Here is a 14,542-nt window from a genome sequence, read left to right on the forward strand (position 1 = left end):
CAGTTCTGATTAGTAGGAGTTCACTTAGTCACGATAAGCCACAAATAGATTTCGGTTTAGGTTCATACCCGTTCTATTGACGTGTCGTTCGCCATTGTTAGATTGTCTCGAAACAACAATTTAGTTTAGTACCAGCCTCAATTAATCACCCGAACTTTCCAGTGCTCAAGCTCGCGACTATAAATCTTATCACTTTAGCTAACTCTTGTAAAAATTTCATCAACTAATTCCGGATAAATTCCAAACCTATCCAGAGAAATAGGAAGTAGTAACCATGTCAGTTGTTGCTGTAAGATCATTTAAGTTCCATTTTCGGTACCTGGGTAGATTAATGTAAGTTGTAATTGCTAGTTGAAAGCAATGAATATTCCTTTGAAAACTATTAACTATCCTTATGTCCAATTAAGTAACACCAATAAGCAACCCAAAGTTAAACAACTCATTCAACGTTAGCATAACCACCGGGACTCAAAGATTCTTGTGTTGTGACATTTCCTTAGTGACTAGATTGTTTTAGCTAACTCTCCATTGCAAGGCTGCATTAGACAATTCTGTTAACAATCCAAATCTTACCTTAATGAAGTTAGGAGCTAGTAACAGAAGGAGTTGTTTCAAGAATTACCGATAAAAGGAGCAGAATCGTAAGCTTTATGATGAGGAGATTTTGGATTAGTCGGTATTTATACCCAAGCTTATACCCTTAAGATAATTTCATAACATCAGTCAGTGTCCCGTGTTTCGGAGTGTAACCGACCAGGCCAGATACCGACCTACAAAGTTAGTTGAGTAACAAAGTTATTGCCGGAAGCAATAAAAGGATATTAACCGTAGCAGAGATCGGTGGAGTGAGAAGTTAAGCAAAATCCACTTACTGGTAACACCAATGGATGAGGTAAGCGTCGTTGTTGGAATGACACGGTAATCACAATCAGATATAACGATAAGAAAAGACGCTATGGGACCGTTTCCGGGAACTTGTAGATCAAGGCAGTACTGACGCAATCAAAGAGGATGACGGTAAGTAGTCAAAAATCAGAGTGCGCAACAAGTTTTGGTTGAGAATGTAGTCAGCAGATTGGCCTTTAGGCCAACAACTCTTTGAGAGGAAAGTTTCATTCCAAGAGACTGAATGTGATTGACCACAAGATGATTGACGAACGTGTGACAATTAGTGCATACACTCCCACTTAAATCTTGGATTAATAGTAACGAAGTACTCTTGAGAGCAGAGACTGCGTTTGAGAAACACGGTTCAACTTAGAAGTTTAACACGGTGAACTAGTAAGAATAAGTATGCTTTGATGTAATTCGAAGACTACAGAAAAAGGGACTGTTATACCATGTGCGTTTGAACTGAGGGAGGATGACATAAGAGACTAACAGATGATGAACTCACATATAAGAGTTGTAATATGGACTGAGGTGTGAGTTCGATGTCATGAAATGGACGATTGGGATTTCCGATGGTAACATAAGAAACTGCTAACGCAGTAAAAAGTGATGATTAGTAACCAATGAACGGCAAGCCATGATCGGTAAAGAAGATATGTCAAGGGATTTAGGAAAGAACATAAACGATTTACCATGGTTATCCTGGTGATGAATGAAGAAGTTTCGAATTTCGAGGACGAAATTCATTTAAGGTGGGTAGATTGTAACAACCCACTTAATTAATAGTAGTAATATTAATTAGAGACAGTTGAGAATTTAATTACAAGAAAAAAATTGGACAAGTGAAGGATATGGAAATTACATAAGTGTAAATTGGAATAACTTGTGAAGGACAAAATAGTAATTTTGTAGTAATAGCCATATAAGTTCCAAGATGAGAAGAACAACTCTCTTTCTCAAAACACTCTCACGCCCAACCTCCCTTTCTCACCATAACCACAAACTTCATACTCCATTAATCCATCAAATTTCTTAATGCATGTATGAATTCTTCTTAACCCATCATCAATTAAACTCAATAGAAGCAAAAACCAACCCTATCTTCCTCTCCTTCCCACTCTTAACCACAAACCCCTTTCTTCCTCACAAACTCATACCTTCCACCATTTGCACGAATTTCTTATGGGTAGCTTGTAGATGTTGGAAACCAATGTAATGTAAGCATTCCTAAACTTTCCCCTCTTCTGTGTTGATTTGACCGATTTTGATGGTTAGAGAATGAGATAGTTATTATCCGATTTCCCTTGAAAGTGAAGGTTGAAAGAAGTCATGTTTCACTGTTAGTTTGGAATTTCAGCAAAGATGTGGACTTGTAACAGTGGAGACTAAAGATTGAAGCTTGGAAGAAATTGAAGAGAATGGAAAAGAAAGAAATTGGAAGGATTTGGGTTAAACCCGTATTCTGGACAGACCTCCACTAAAAAAGGTAATTTCTCACTCCTCGTAACTCCGTTTGAAATGCCGCTTGATTCTGTGGTAAGCTAACGAAATTCCGGTCGATTCGACGCCAGTTTCATGGATTTCTAAGCAGTAATGAATTCGGAAGAAGCATTTGAAGTTCGAGGTCTGATGCAGAACTTTGGGCTACGGGTTTAGAGTGTTGTGGCTGCAAATTCTGTTTTTCAACTAGCTCCGAATATGTTGTTAGCACGATTCAAACGTCATGTTCAGGTGGGTTCCTTTAGGAAAACTCTCACTTAATAGAGTAGCCTTATTAGTTTTCCCCCAAAATCCAACTATGCATGTTAACTTAAGTTTTAGGGACTAATTAGGGAGAACTCATGAAATGACTTAATTAATGAATTGAATATGCCCTACATGTTTGGAATGTTGTTAATTCGTGGAATTTAGCATAAAATGATTGATATGTATACTGTTTTGGAATGGTAAGTGCTGCTGGATGTTACAGGTTGCGTGTTTGAGTCGGTTCATACAGCTATGAATCGATGCATATGTTTTCCAGAGCTTAGAAAATGTGTGTTCTGAGTCTATGAATCGGTGCAAGCTATGCTTGAACCGGTGCATAGGCTTCAGTATGTGTTTTATAAAAACATGGAAAACGTGTGAATCGGTGCATACCCGGTATGAGTGACTCAAACATGGCCTGGACAGAGTTTGAATCGGTGCATAGACAGTATGCACGGGAGCATGGAACCCAGAATAACTATTTTTGTAACAATAACTATTTTTGTAACAAACTGAGTACATGAACCGGTGCACAACTCTTATGAACCGATGCAACCTGAGACTATTATGCTTTTGAGTTAAGGATGGAGGATATGTCAACTAATTTAATTTAACTAAAAACCCTCCGTCACGAATAGTATTTTATAAAAACAACAAGTGTCTAAATTCCACGATTACAGACTTTCTACATGTTTAAAATCAGTACACTTAGGAATTTAATCAGGATGATCATAATAGTTAGAAATATTCCCGGGAAGGGTTGATGGGCAGGTTAATGCAATTTAGATTCTTAAGACAGTTGATCAGATTATGGTGGTTGATCCCGAACCACAGTTTTATCTAGCCTTTGGCTAAGAGTCTAGCTTTTGCTACGAGGGATTCTTCACTTTTAGTGGGAATCAAGTTATTTAAGTTGTGAGCTGAGGTGGTTCTCTGATCTACATTTAATATCAGAAACTACAGTCAGGCCTTCGAGACCCGCTCACCTCGAAGTGTCCGTGAGTTATAAAATTAATAAAGATAATAAATTATGTGATACACCTTTATTTATGTTTAAGCTATTCAATTATGAATATGAGTTATTTTAGTGATCAACTGATTTATGTACGAGCCCCCGGTGTAGCCACCACTGTAGTTGGGGTAGCAGGAGCTCACTGAGGCTTAGTAGTCTCAACCCACGATTTATTGATTATAGGTAACAGGTTGAGCATGATAAATGGATTTTCAAGAGGATTGAAGTAAAGACGCTGTTTATGGAAACTTCGTAGCATTCACCTGTTAAATTATTATAGAAGATGATTCAAGGCTTGATCCTGATTGTTATGCATTCTATTTCGCTCTGATGTATAATATATTATAGGTTGTACATTATGACAGTTTATTCAGGATTTTGTCAAGATTATGTATTGTCTGGCAAATTATCTTGTAATTGTACTATGTCGGACAAAAGTTATTCTGTAATTTTAATGTTTCCCGATTCAGTTATGTATGCTCCTATTGATATTCTAGATAAATCAATATGGGGTGTTATAGTCTGTCAAGACAGTAGCTCTTGTTGTTCGCCGTTGCTGCCTCTGCTGTAGACGGTCTGGACTGCTTCCCATTCATGCCAAAGACGTACTCATTGCTTTTATACCGAGTTGCTGTCCTTGTTCCTTTGCCTGGTTCCATACTCAATTATTCCTATTATTCCATAGTACCCAGACCAACATGGCTGCCTTTCCTGCTTCTCGGTGATTGCTATTTTGACATAACTGCAGAATGCATTCCTTTACTGTTGTTGCTTGCTGCACGTGTGGAAACGGGTATCACTCGAACCCAAACTCAGTCAACTCAGATTTCACCCATTAAGTTGAATTTATTTTTTTTTGTACAAGACACAAGTAATTAATTTTTTCATAAAGAAATATCATCTCATATTCACCGGACGGATTGGACAAGCTCTATTTGTTTTTCGCGAAGAGAGACTAATAAATGTGCCCATATGTTGGCTCAGTGCTGTTGTTTATTCTCTCCTTCTTTCGTTGTTACTTTTGTTGAGCATGTTGCTCCTATGTTGAATTCTCTTTTGATGTATGATGTTGTTGATTTCACATCCTTGCTTTCTTTCTAGTTAATACAAAGTCTTCATTATGAAAAATAATAAAATAATTGACAAACATTTACAGTTTGAGATATATTAATTTTTCTAGTATTAATCTAGACAAATTTACATTTCAAGTGCTGCATGTCTTGGCGTAATATCGATTTCTACCTGCTCATTAAATACTAATTATTAAATTAAAATAAATTAATAAAATAAATAGAATTATAACATCAATGACTCCCAACTCTGAAAATTTCATGCAGGCTTGATGAGATGACGACAAAATATTTTAAAAAATAATTTTATTTAACAATTATCCACCTTTCAAAACACGTCAATATCAACCATATATACTACTTTTATGTTTCCTATCTTGGATAAAATAAGGGACAGAATTCTATTATAAAGAAAGTGTCAGAGAGAACTATTGATATGCATGTTGTCTCCTATGTTGGTCTTATCTATAAAGCTTCATTGTCTTTGTCACCTAGCAACCATATCAATAAATAATTATGATGAATTAAAAGAAAAATTCCGTGGTAATGTTTTTTTTTTTTCTAAGTAATTTAGTGATTAAAATTTCACTTTTTAAAGATGAATAAATGACAGTATTAGATTCGAACTCGATTCATGCAATAATTTATAATGTTTCTGTCAATTAAACTATACTCGCAAAAACAACCCCGTGGTAATGTTAATTGGGCTTAATTAACATGATTTAAATAATAGTAAAAAATTGCGATATATATATATAAAATGTTGGGAAGCATGTCCTTACTTTTTTGGAAGTATGCAAGTTTCATCAAATGTATCGATGTCTATAGCGATAATTTCTACGATGTCTTTTTCTTCGATTTTACTAGTAGTTTCTTCGATGTTGGGGAGATTAATATGCATGCATGTCCTCTTCTAATTTTCTCTATTTAAACCTCTTCTACACTCAACTAACAAAATATATACTCTCTAGCTATAGCTTTTCTCCCATAATTAAAATGGCTTTCGAAGAAAAAGAAGAAGCAATTGTAGTTGTCAACATGGAGAACATACAACAACAACAACAAGAGCATGTTTCTGATCATCCTATACTCCAAGGGCAGAAACAACCTTCGTTTCGAAGAAACGATTCTCTTGAAATAGAAGCTCGCACCACCTCCCACGCTCGTCACTCTAAAGTACATATTAACTCTAATTATGTTAATTAACATACTAGTAACTTACTTGTCAATACCTCACAAATTTTACAGAATTTACGGCTGGATTGAAAATTTATATTATATATATCATCTACGTAGAACTTTACACAAGTCTAAAATCGTTTGCTCATATATATATCATATAAATCGATTGTAGGGGCCATCAACTGCGATGATACTACAACTAGTATTTCAAAGTCTCGGAATAGTTTACGGAGACATTGGAACCTCGCCGTTGTATGTCTATTCAAGCACTTTCACTCACGGTATAAAGCACAATGATGATATATTGGGAGTTCTTTCATTAATCTTTTATACCCTCACTCTCATCCCTCTTCTCAAATATGTCTTCTTCGTCTTAAGGGCCACTGATAATGGCGATGGTTAGTATCCTACTATATATATGTATCTTTTCAGTCTATTTTTCATTTATGTGTAATTACCTCGTAGATATATATAATTCTACTCAGGATGATTCCAGAGGGTGTTCGAGAGGAGCGACTGCACATGACACCATAATTTTAGGGGCACCAATTTTTTTACTTAGTCTGTGTGTTATGTGCGTGCGTGCAATCGCACGTGCGTTCGTGTATTAAAAGTAAATAATTATTAAACTAAATTTTAAAATAGACTTAGGCTATTATAATTTGATAGTGAAATCTATTTGAAGAATTAAAAATTATCAAAGAGATTCTAACAATTGAAAGTATATTCTTTAACTTTGTTTTTTCACATTATATATTTTTATATGACTTATAAAAAAATTGGAGCACCAAAATTATAATTTTTGCATAGGCCACCCAAAGTCTAAGGGACGGCCCTGGTCCTACTGCAATTGAAATATGTTAGAATTAGTTGAATGTTAGAAGTTAGTTATAGTTAGTTGATAGTTAGTTATATTTGTTATCTCATGATCACTAATACTATATATAACGTGATCATATATTAATTGTAATAATCTTCTTCAGTATATCAATTCTAAAACCAATATTTCTCTCAATATCTACCACGATTCTCAATACTAATTAGTCGTTAATTCGAACATATATTTGTTAGGTGGAACATTTGCTTTGTACTCTCTGATATGTCGTTACGCGAGAGTGGGATTAATTCCGAATCGACAAGCAGAGGATGCAGATGTGTCGAATTATCAGCTGGAATTGCCAAACAACCGCGAGAAGAGAGCATCAAAGCTTAAATCTATGCTTGAGAATAATCACTCTATGAAGCTATTCCTCTTATTTGCTACTATGCTTGGCACTTCCATGGTCATTGGTGATGGTGTTCTCACCCCTTGCATCTCTGGTAATTTGTCATGTTTTGTTTACGAAAGAGATACTTAACAATTGATACATGCTTATTGATGTATAGTATGAGCCTATAATAGTGTGATTAATTTACTGTTAAATATTGTTGCAGTTTTATCAGCTGTGGGAGGGATCAAGGAAGCTGCGAACCAAATAACCGAAAGTAAGTACTATGATTAATTTAGTACATTTTGTTTTATAGGTTGCGCGGTTATGATTAATTAATTAATAGAATTTGTTTGTACGTTGTTTCTTCACAGATCAAATTGTTTTGATATCAGTAGCAATCTTGATTGGCCTTTTCATGGTTCAGAGGTTTGGAACTGATAAAGTCGGTTACAGTTTTGCTCCAATAATCTGTATATGGTTTGCATTTATCGGAGGTATTGGCGTGTACAATTTCATCAAACATGATACATCAGTCATAAAAGCAATAAATCCAAAATACATAGTAGATTATTTCACTAGGAATAAGAAAGATGCTTGGATTTCTCTCGGCGGTGTTGTTCTAGCTATAACAGGTTCATATAATTTCTTTTTCATTTTACAATTATACAAATAATAATCAATTTTCAAAACTCTAGAGTCTAGATTTGATGTGATTTCTCTTCTTCTTATTTATTGTGCAGGAACTGAAGCACTATTTGCAGATGTTGGACATTTCACGGTTCGGTCTATACAGATAAGTATGTGTTCTGTGACTTACCCTGCTCTCATTTTGGCTTATGTTGGACAAGCTTCCTTTCTTCGCAAAAACAACGATCTTGTCGGTGACACATTTTACAAGTCCATACCAGGTAATTAATTTCAAGTAAATTTTTTCAAATAGTAGTATTATTAATTAACTAATGAAGGTTTCATCATGTATTGTAGACTCTCTATATTGGCCAATGTTTGTGATTGCTGTTTTAGCAGCAATAATAGCTTCTCAAGCTATGATATCAGGGACATTCTCTATAATCCAACAATCTCTATCATTAGGATGTTTTCCTCGAGTGCGAATTGTACATACATCAGCCAAATATGAAGGACAAGTTTATATCCCAGAAGTTAATTACATCCTCATGATTGCTTGTATTGCTATCACGGTTGGCTTCAAAAACACAACAAAAATTGGCAATGCCTATGGTAATTAACTCCTCCTACAATCACATAATCTCTTACATGATTTGAGAGTAAAACATCATGGACAATGAAATTCTAAATGGATACAATATTTGTGCAATGCAGGGATAGCAGTGGTATTTGTGATGACACTGACATCGGCTTTTCTCGTACTAATCATGATCATGATATGGAAGACTCACATACTTTTGATCCTTACCTATGTTCTCGTCATTGGTTCAGTAGAGCTTGTTTATTTAAGCTCAGTTTTATACAAATTTGAACAAGGAGGTTATCTACCTCTTGCATTTGCCGCGATTCTAATGTTCATCATGTATGTTTGGAATAATGTGTATCAAAGGAAATACTATTATGAACTTGATCACAAGATTTCCCCGGAAAAGCTTAGAGAGGTTGCTTGTGACACAAGTTTATCTCGATTACCCGGTCTTGCAATGTTTTACTCTGAGCTTGTTCAAGGTATTCCACCTATTTTCAAGCATTATGTTGCAAATGTTCCTGCACTACACTCTGTCCTTGTCTTTGTTTCCATAAAATCCTTACCTATTAGCAAAGTTCCAACGGAAGAAAGGTTCCTTTTTCGTCGAGTACATCCTAAAGAACTCAATGTATTCCGATGTGCTGTTAGATATGGATACACCGATGTACGCAATGAGCAAGAGCCTTTTGAGAAGATTTTGGTTGAGAGGTTGAAGGAGTTTATAGTTAAGGAATATTATTGTTCTCAAAAATTGATACAAGATGGTAAAAATGATGAAAGTGAAGATGATAAGATTGATGAAATTAGTGATGGAGAAAGAGTACAAGAGGAAATCGAAAAAGAGATTGAGGTGGTTGAAAAAGCATCAAGGGCTGGTATTGTTCATTTGATTGGTGAAAATGAGGTGATTGCTAGTAAAGGAGCTGGCATTGCAAAGAGGATTTTGATTGATTATGCTTACAATTTCTTGAAGAAAAACTTGAGACAAAGTGAAAAATTATTTGATATTCCTCACAAGCATATGGTTAAAGTGGGAATGACTTATGAACTATGAGAATTAAAACTTTGGTCTCTATCTCTATGTAACTCGCTCATAACTTTGTTGATAAATAAATGTTGTTATTACATGTGTACACCATGAGGTTCATTGTTGATAAATTCATGTTTTTGGTTCATTGTGGACCAATCAAAATTATTTGATTAAAACCATTGGATTAATTAAGTAAATGTAGAGATCTTGTGGTGTGTTGTCTTTATTAGATAATAATAATAATAATAATAATAATAATAATAATAATAATAATAATAATAATAATAATAATAATAATAATAATAATAATAATAATAGTAATTCACACCAAACTGGGAAGCATTTATATTCAGTATTTAGTGAAAAATATATTATCCAACAATATATTATCTTAAATTTTTACGTCTTTGGAAGCATTTATATTCAGTCACATTTTAAGAATAAAATTTTCAGTTTTCATAAGCTTTTTTGACAGAAATCAGTTTTCATAAGCTAACATTTAAATATAAAAATTATATTTCATAAAAAAATTTGAGTCATAATAAACACAAATTTGATCATAAGAAATTAATGTGATGGCCTAAATAATATACGACGTGTGTCAAGTAACTTAAAATTATCAATGATTTACTTTAAAGTTTAAACTAATACTTGCACAAAATTGATCATTAAAAAACAAAATTATTTTTTATAAATATAAAACAATAAAATGCAAAAATATTGGGCAAGGAGTGTTGAACCCATGAGTGGTATTATTCATTTGATTGGTGAAAATGAGGTGATTGCTAGTAAAAGAGCTGACATTGCAAAGAGGATTTTGATTGATTATGCTTACAATATCTTGAAGAAAAACTTGAGACAGAGTGAAAAATTATTTGATATTCCTCAGAAACATGGTTAAAGTGGGAATGACTTATGAATTATTTGATATTCCTCACAATCAGGTGTTGCAACCGGTATTGGAACATTTGTCCACAATGTGCCAGATTTTCAATTGAATAGCTTGGCACCAGTTGCAAGATTGAGAACAGAAAGACCTGTGATGGCAATAGCAGATCAAGTCAGCAAGGAGAAATTAACTGTTGTTCATTATAGAACCAATGTTCAAGTAGCAAATATTTTAATCAAGCCACTAAGGGCCGACAGGTTTAAAGAGCTAAGGAACATGTTGGGTATTGTGAAAGCAGAAAGATTGAATTGAGGGGGAGTGTTGAAGAACAATTCAATCAATTGCATAAGATGTTGTACCAGATGCTGGAGCATCTGTCCCTCTGTTTCTGTTAGTTACTTGCTTTGTAAGATAGTTGTTAGTTTGTTAGTTATAACAGGTTGTTGTAACTACTTTTGGTTTGTTGGTTAGTTAGTAACTAACCTGAGTTAGTTACTCTAGTTAGCTTGTTAACCAAGCAATACACTACAATTTGTATCTCTATAACTTGTATTCATATGATTAATAAAATCAATACTCATTGATGAAACTATTCCCTCTCTCTCACTCTCTTCTCCACTCTAACAAAAATCCAGTTGGACCAATCAATTGTTGTTCTAATATTTTGGTGGTCTAATAATAATAATAATAATAATAATAATAATAATAATAATAATAATAATAATAATAATAATAATGACATATGTTTGAACAAATATTATCAAAAAAGAAGAAGAAAAAAGACTGAACAATAAAGACCTCAACTAACTAACATCATGGTTATAATCCACAGTTGCTTTTATAAGAGCTATTCAAACGCAGTGAATTAAGTATGTCACTGTAACTTGTAGTGGTAATTACTTTTGGGCTGAAAAATTCAATGCACATTTTGTTTTAACAAATAAAACAAAACACACTAAAATTGACCCTTCTTCTATTTTTCTCTATTTAAACAACCTCTCCTAATTAACAAGATACTTTCTTCTCTCCCTTAATTAAAATGGCTTCAGAAGAAGATGAAGGAAATGTAGTAGCTGTGAACATGGATAACATACAACATGAACAACATGATGATGATAATGATAGTGCTAAAAAGTTTTCGTCACAAATTGTTCGAAAAAGAGATTCTCTTGAACTTGAAGCTGGCGCCACCTCTAATATTACACATAAATCCAAAGTACTTCTTAATTATTCTTAATTATATTAACGTAATCTAGTAATTCTTAATTATTGAATGTGTCCCTATAGCATTTCTGTAGTCATAAATAGTAGTCTTTTTTAAGCTACTCAAAGCAGTTTCTCATTTGAAATTACGAAATTTTAAATGATTTGTAGGGTCCATCAACAACGATAATACTACAACTAGCATTTCAAAGTCTCGGAATAGTTTATGGAGACATTGGAACTTCACCATTGTATGTGTATGCAAGCATCTTCCCTAATGGCATAAATCACAATGATGATATTTTGGGAGCTCTTTCCTTAATCTTCTACACCATCACTCTCATCCCCCTTCTTAAATATGTCTTCTTCGTCTTAAGGGCCACCGATAATGGCGAAGGTTAATACCCTGCTATACATACCATGCATTCTTTTAGTGATAGTTTGAGATTTGTTACGAGTTAGTCATGATTAGTTGATTTTTTAGTTATATTTGTTACATATGACATGATCATACATTCTATCAATAATTCTAAAATCAATATTTCTCTTGATTGATTGATTGATCATATATTTGTTAGGTGGAACATTTGCTTTGTACTCTCTAATATGTCGTTACTCGAGAGTTGGACTAATTCCAAATCAACAAGCAGAGGATGCAGAGGTGTCAAATTATCAGCTGAAATTGCCAAAGAGAAGGGAGAAGAGAGCATCAATTGTTAAATCTACACTTGAGAACAATCACTTTATGAGGCACTTCCTCTTATTTTCCACTATGCTTGGAACTTCCATGGTCATGGGTGATGGTGTTCTCACCCCTTGCATATCTGGTTAGTGATTTCTAATACATATTTGACGACGAGTTACCAGATATGCAAGTGACAAAACACATACTAAACAAATTGTTTGAAATATTTGTCGCAGTTTTATCGGCTGTTGGAGGGATTAAGCAAGCTGCTAACCAAATAACTGAAGGTTGGTATTCTATTTCACTTTTAGGGGAATGAATCTTTACAAATTTAAATTTATTTAGTTGGTCCAATGGTGATTGACGCTGGACTTGGTAGGGAGGGAGGACCACAGTTCGATCCACGTCAACTGTGATCAGGAGGGGGCTGTAACCACTTGATGCCGCAACTGACTCCCGAACCTGATTAGATGGTCCAGTGGGCCAGATACCAGTGGTGAGAAAGAAAAAAGTTATTAATTAAAGCAATTTGTCTGTGTTGGTTATGTGCAGATCAAATTGTATGGATATCAGTAGCAATCTTGATTGGCATTTTTATGGTTCAAAGGTTTGGAACTGATAAAGTGGGTTACACTTTTGCTCCCATTATTTGTATATGGTTTGCATTCATTGCAATTATTGGTCTGTATAATTTCATCAAGTATGATCCATCAGTTATAAAAGCAATAAATCCAAAATACATAGTACATTATTTCATCAGGAATAAGAAAAATGCTTGGGTTTCTCTTGGAGGCGTTGTTCTTTGTATAACAGGTTCATATCATTCTTTCTTCATTTTACATATACTACAAAATTATAAAAAAAAATAACTAGTAACATACTCGTGCATACGAATTTTTTAATTGTGTAGGAAGTGAAGCACTATTTGCTGATGTTGGACATTTCACAGTTCGACCTATACAATTAAGTATGTGTTTTGTGACTTACCCTACTCTTGTTTTGGCTTATTCTGGACAAGCCGCCTTTCTTCGCAAACACAACGATGTTGTGGCAGACTCATTCTACAAGTCTGTACCAGGTAATTAATTTCAAGCAAAACGATCTTGTCGTAGACACAATTTAGTTATTTGTGTCAAACTCGATCACTAAAATTAACTAATAAAGGTTTTCATGTACTACTGCAGGTCTTATATATTGGCCAATGTTTGTGATTGCTGTTTTGGCAGCAATTGTAGCTTCTCAAGCTATGATCTCAGGAACTTTCTCTATAATCCAACAATCCCTATCATTGGGATGTTTTCCTCGCGTGCAAGTTGTACATACATCGGCAAAATATGAAGGACAAGTTTATATCCCAGAAGTTAATTACATCCTCATGATTGCTTGTATTGCCATCACTATTGGCTTTAGAACCACAACAGAAATTGGCAATGCCTACGGGATAGCTGTGGTATTTGTGATGTCACTAACATCGTCTCTTCTCGTGCTAATCATGATCATGATATGGAAGACTAACATATTTTTGGTCATTACCTATGTTCTTGTAATTAGTTCATTGGAGCTTGTGTATTTAAGCTCAGTTTTATACAAATTTAACGACGGAGGTTATCTTCCTGTTGCATTTGCCGTGTTTCTAATGTTCATCATGTTTGTTTGGAACAATGTGTACCGAAGGAAGTACTATTACGAACTCAATCACAAGATTACACCAGAGAAGCTTAAGGATATAACCTCTGACATAAGTTTATGTCGATTACCTGGTCTTGCAATGTTTTACTCCGAGCTTGTTCAAGGTATTCCACCTATTTTCAAGCATTATGTTGCAAATGTTCCTGCACTACACTCTGTCCTTGTCTTTGTTTCCATCAAATCCTTGCCTATTAGCAGAGTCCCAATGGAAGAAAGGTTTCTTTTTCGCCGAGTAGAGCCTAAGGAACACAATATATTTCGATGTGTTGTTAGATATGGATACATCGATGTGCGCAATGAGAACGAGCCTTTTGAGAAGTTATTGGTTAAGAAGTTGAAGGAGTTTGTTGTTGACGAATATCATTTTTCTAAAAAAGTGATACAAGATGGTAAAAATGATGAACCACAAGAAGCTTTGGATGAAGAAAATGTACAAGAGGAAATTGAGAAAGAGGTTGAGGTAGTTGAAAAGGCAACAAGAGCTGGTGTTGTTCATTTGATTGGTGAAAGTGAGGTGATTGCTGGTGATGGAGCTGGCATTGCAAAGAGAATTTTGATTGATTATGCCTATAGTTTTTTGAAGAGAAATTTGAGACAAAGTGACAAAATATTTGATGTTCCTCACACACGTATGGTTAAGGTGGGAATGACTTATCAACTATAAACCACAATAGTAAATAATATTGTGTACAAATATCATGGATTTGGATTTTCCACA

At 34.4% G+C, this 14,542-nt stretch overlaps 2 protein-coding genes and 1 long non-coding RNA gene across 3 annotated transcripts; all 3 read left to right on the forward strand.

Annotated features, from left to right (window-relative positions):
* Positions 1–2,377: 2,377 nt before the first annotated feature.
* Positions 2,378–4,138, forward strand: LOC123889106. The gene is made up of 2 exons (XR_006802422.1): positions 2,378–2,622; positions 3,833–4,138. It is a non-coding gene; the product is annotated as an uncharacterized LOC123889106 (long non-coding RNA).
* Positions 4,139–5,677: 1,539 nt separating this feature from the next.
* Positions 5,678–9,461, forward strand: LOC123889107 (potassium transporter 5-like). The gene is made up of 8 exons (XM_045938302.1): positions 5,678–5,895; positions 6,074–6,299; positions 6,973–7,221; positions 7,336–7,386; positions 7,484–7,744; positions 7,853–8,020; positions 8,097–8,351; positions 8,454–9,461. Exons 1-8 carry the CDS (start codon positions 5,716–5,718, stop codon positions 9,380–9,382), a joined length of 2,319 nt encoding a protein of 772 aa, XP_045794258.1. The 5' UTR covers positions 5,678–5,715; the 3' UTR covers positions 9,383–9,461.
* Positions 9,462–11,286: 1,825 nt separating this feature from the next.
* LOC123893241 (potassium transporter 5-like) lies at positions 11,287–14,488 on the forward strand. Its single transcript, XM_045943176.1, has 7 exons — positions 11,287–11,463; positions 11,622–11,847; positions 12,029–12,277; positions 12,372–12,422; positions 12,688–12,948; positions 13,046–13,213; positions 13,320–14,488. The coding sequence occupies exons 1-7, from the start codon at positions 11,287–11,289 to the stop codon at positions 14,486–14,488; spliced, it is 2,301 nt and encodes a 766-aa protein (XP_045799132.1).
* Positions 14,489–14,542: the final 54 nt, after the last annotated feature.

Source organism: Trifolium pratense, linkage group LG6 (genome assembly GCF_020283565.1).
Source record: "Trifolium pratense cultivar HEN17-A07 linkage group LG6, ARS_RC_1.1, whole genome shotgun sequence".
In the NCBI taxonomy this organism is placed as follows: Eukaryota; Viridiplantae; Streptophyta; class Magnoliopsida; order Fabales; family Fabaceae; genus Trifolium; species Trifolium pratense.

Coding starts and splice junctions, on each gene's coding strand:
- LOC123889107 (XM_045938302.1), top strand. CDS start 5,716: ATGGCTTTCGAAGAAAAAGAAGAAGCAATTGTAGTTGTCAACATGGAG. Junction 5,896..6,073: donor CCCACGCTCGTCACTCTAAA/GTACATATTAAC, acceptor AATCGATTGTAG/GGGCCATCAACTGCGATGAT. Junction 8,021..8,096: donor ATTTTACAAGTCCATACCAG/GTAATTAATTTC, acceptor CATGTATTGTAG/ACTCTCTATATTGGCCAATG.
- LOC123893241 (XM_045943176.1), top strand. CDS start 11,287: ATGGCTTCAGAAGAAGATGAAGGAAATGTAGTAGCTGTGAACATGGAT. Junction 11,464..11,621: donor ATATTACACATAAATCCAAA/GTACTTCTTAAT, acceptor AATGATTTGTAG/GGTCCATCAACAACGATAAT. Junction 12,278..12,371: donor TCTCACCCCTTGCATATCTG/GTTAGTGATTTC, acceptor TATTTGTCGCAG/TTTTATCGGCTGTTGGAGGG.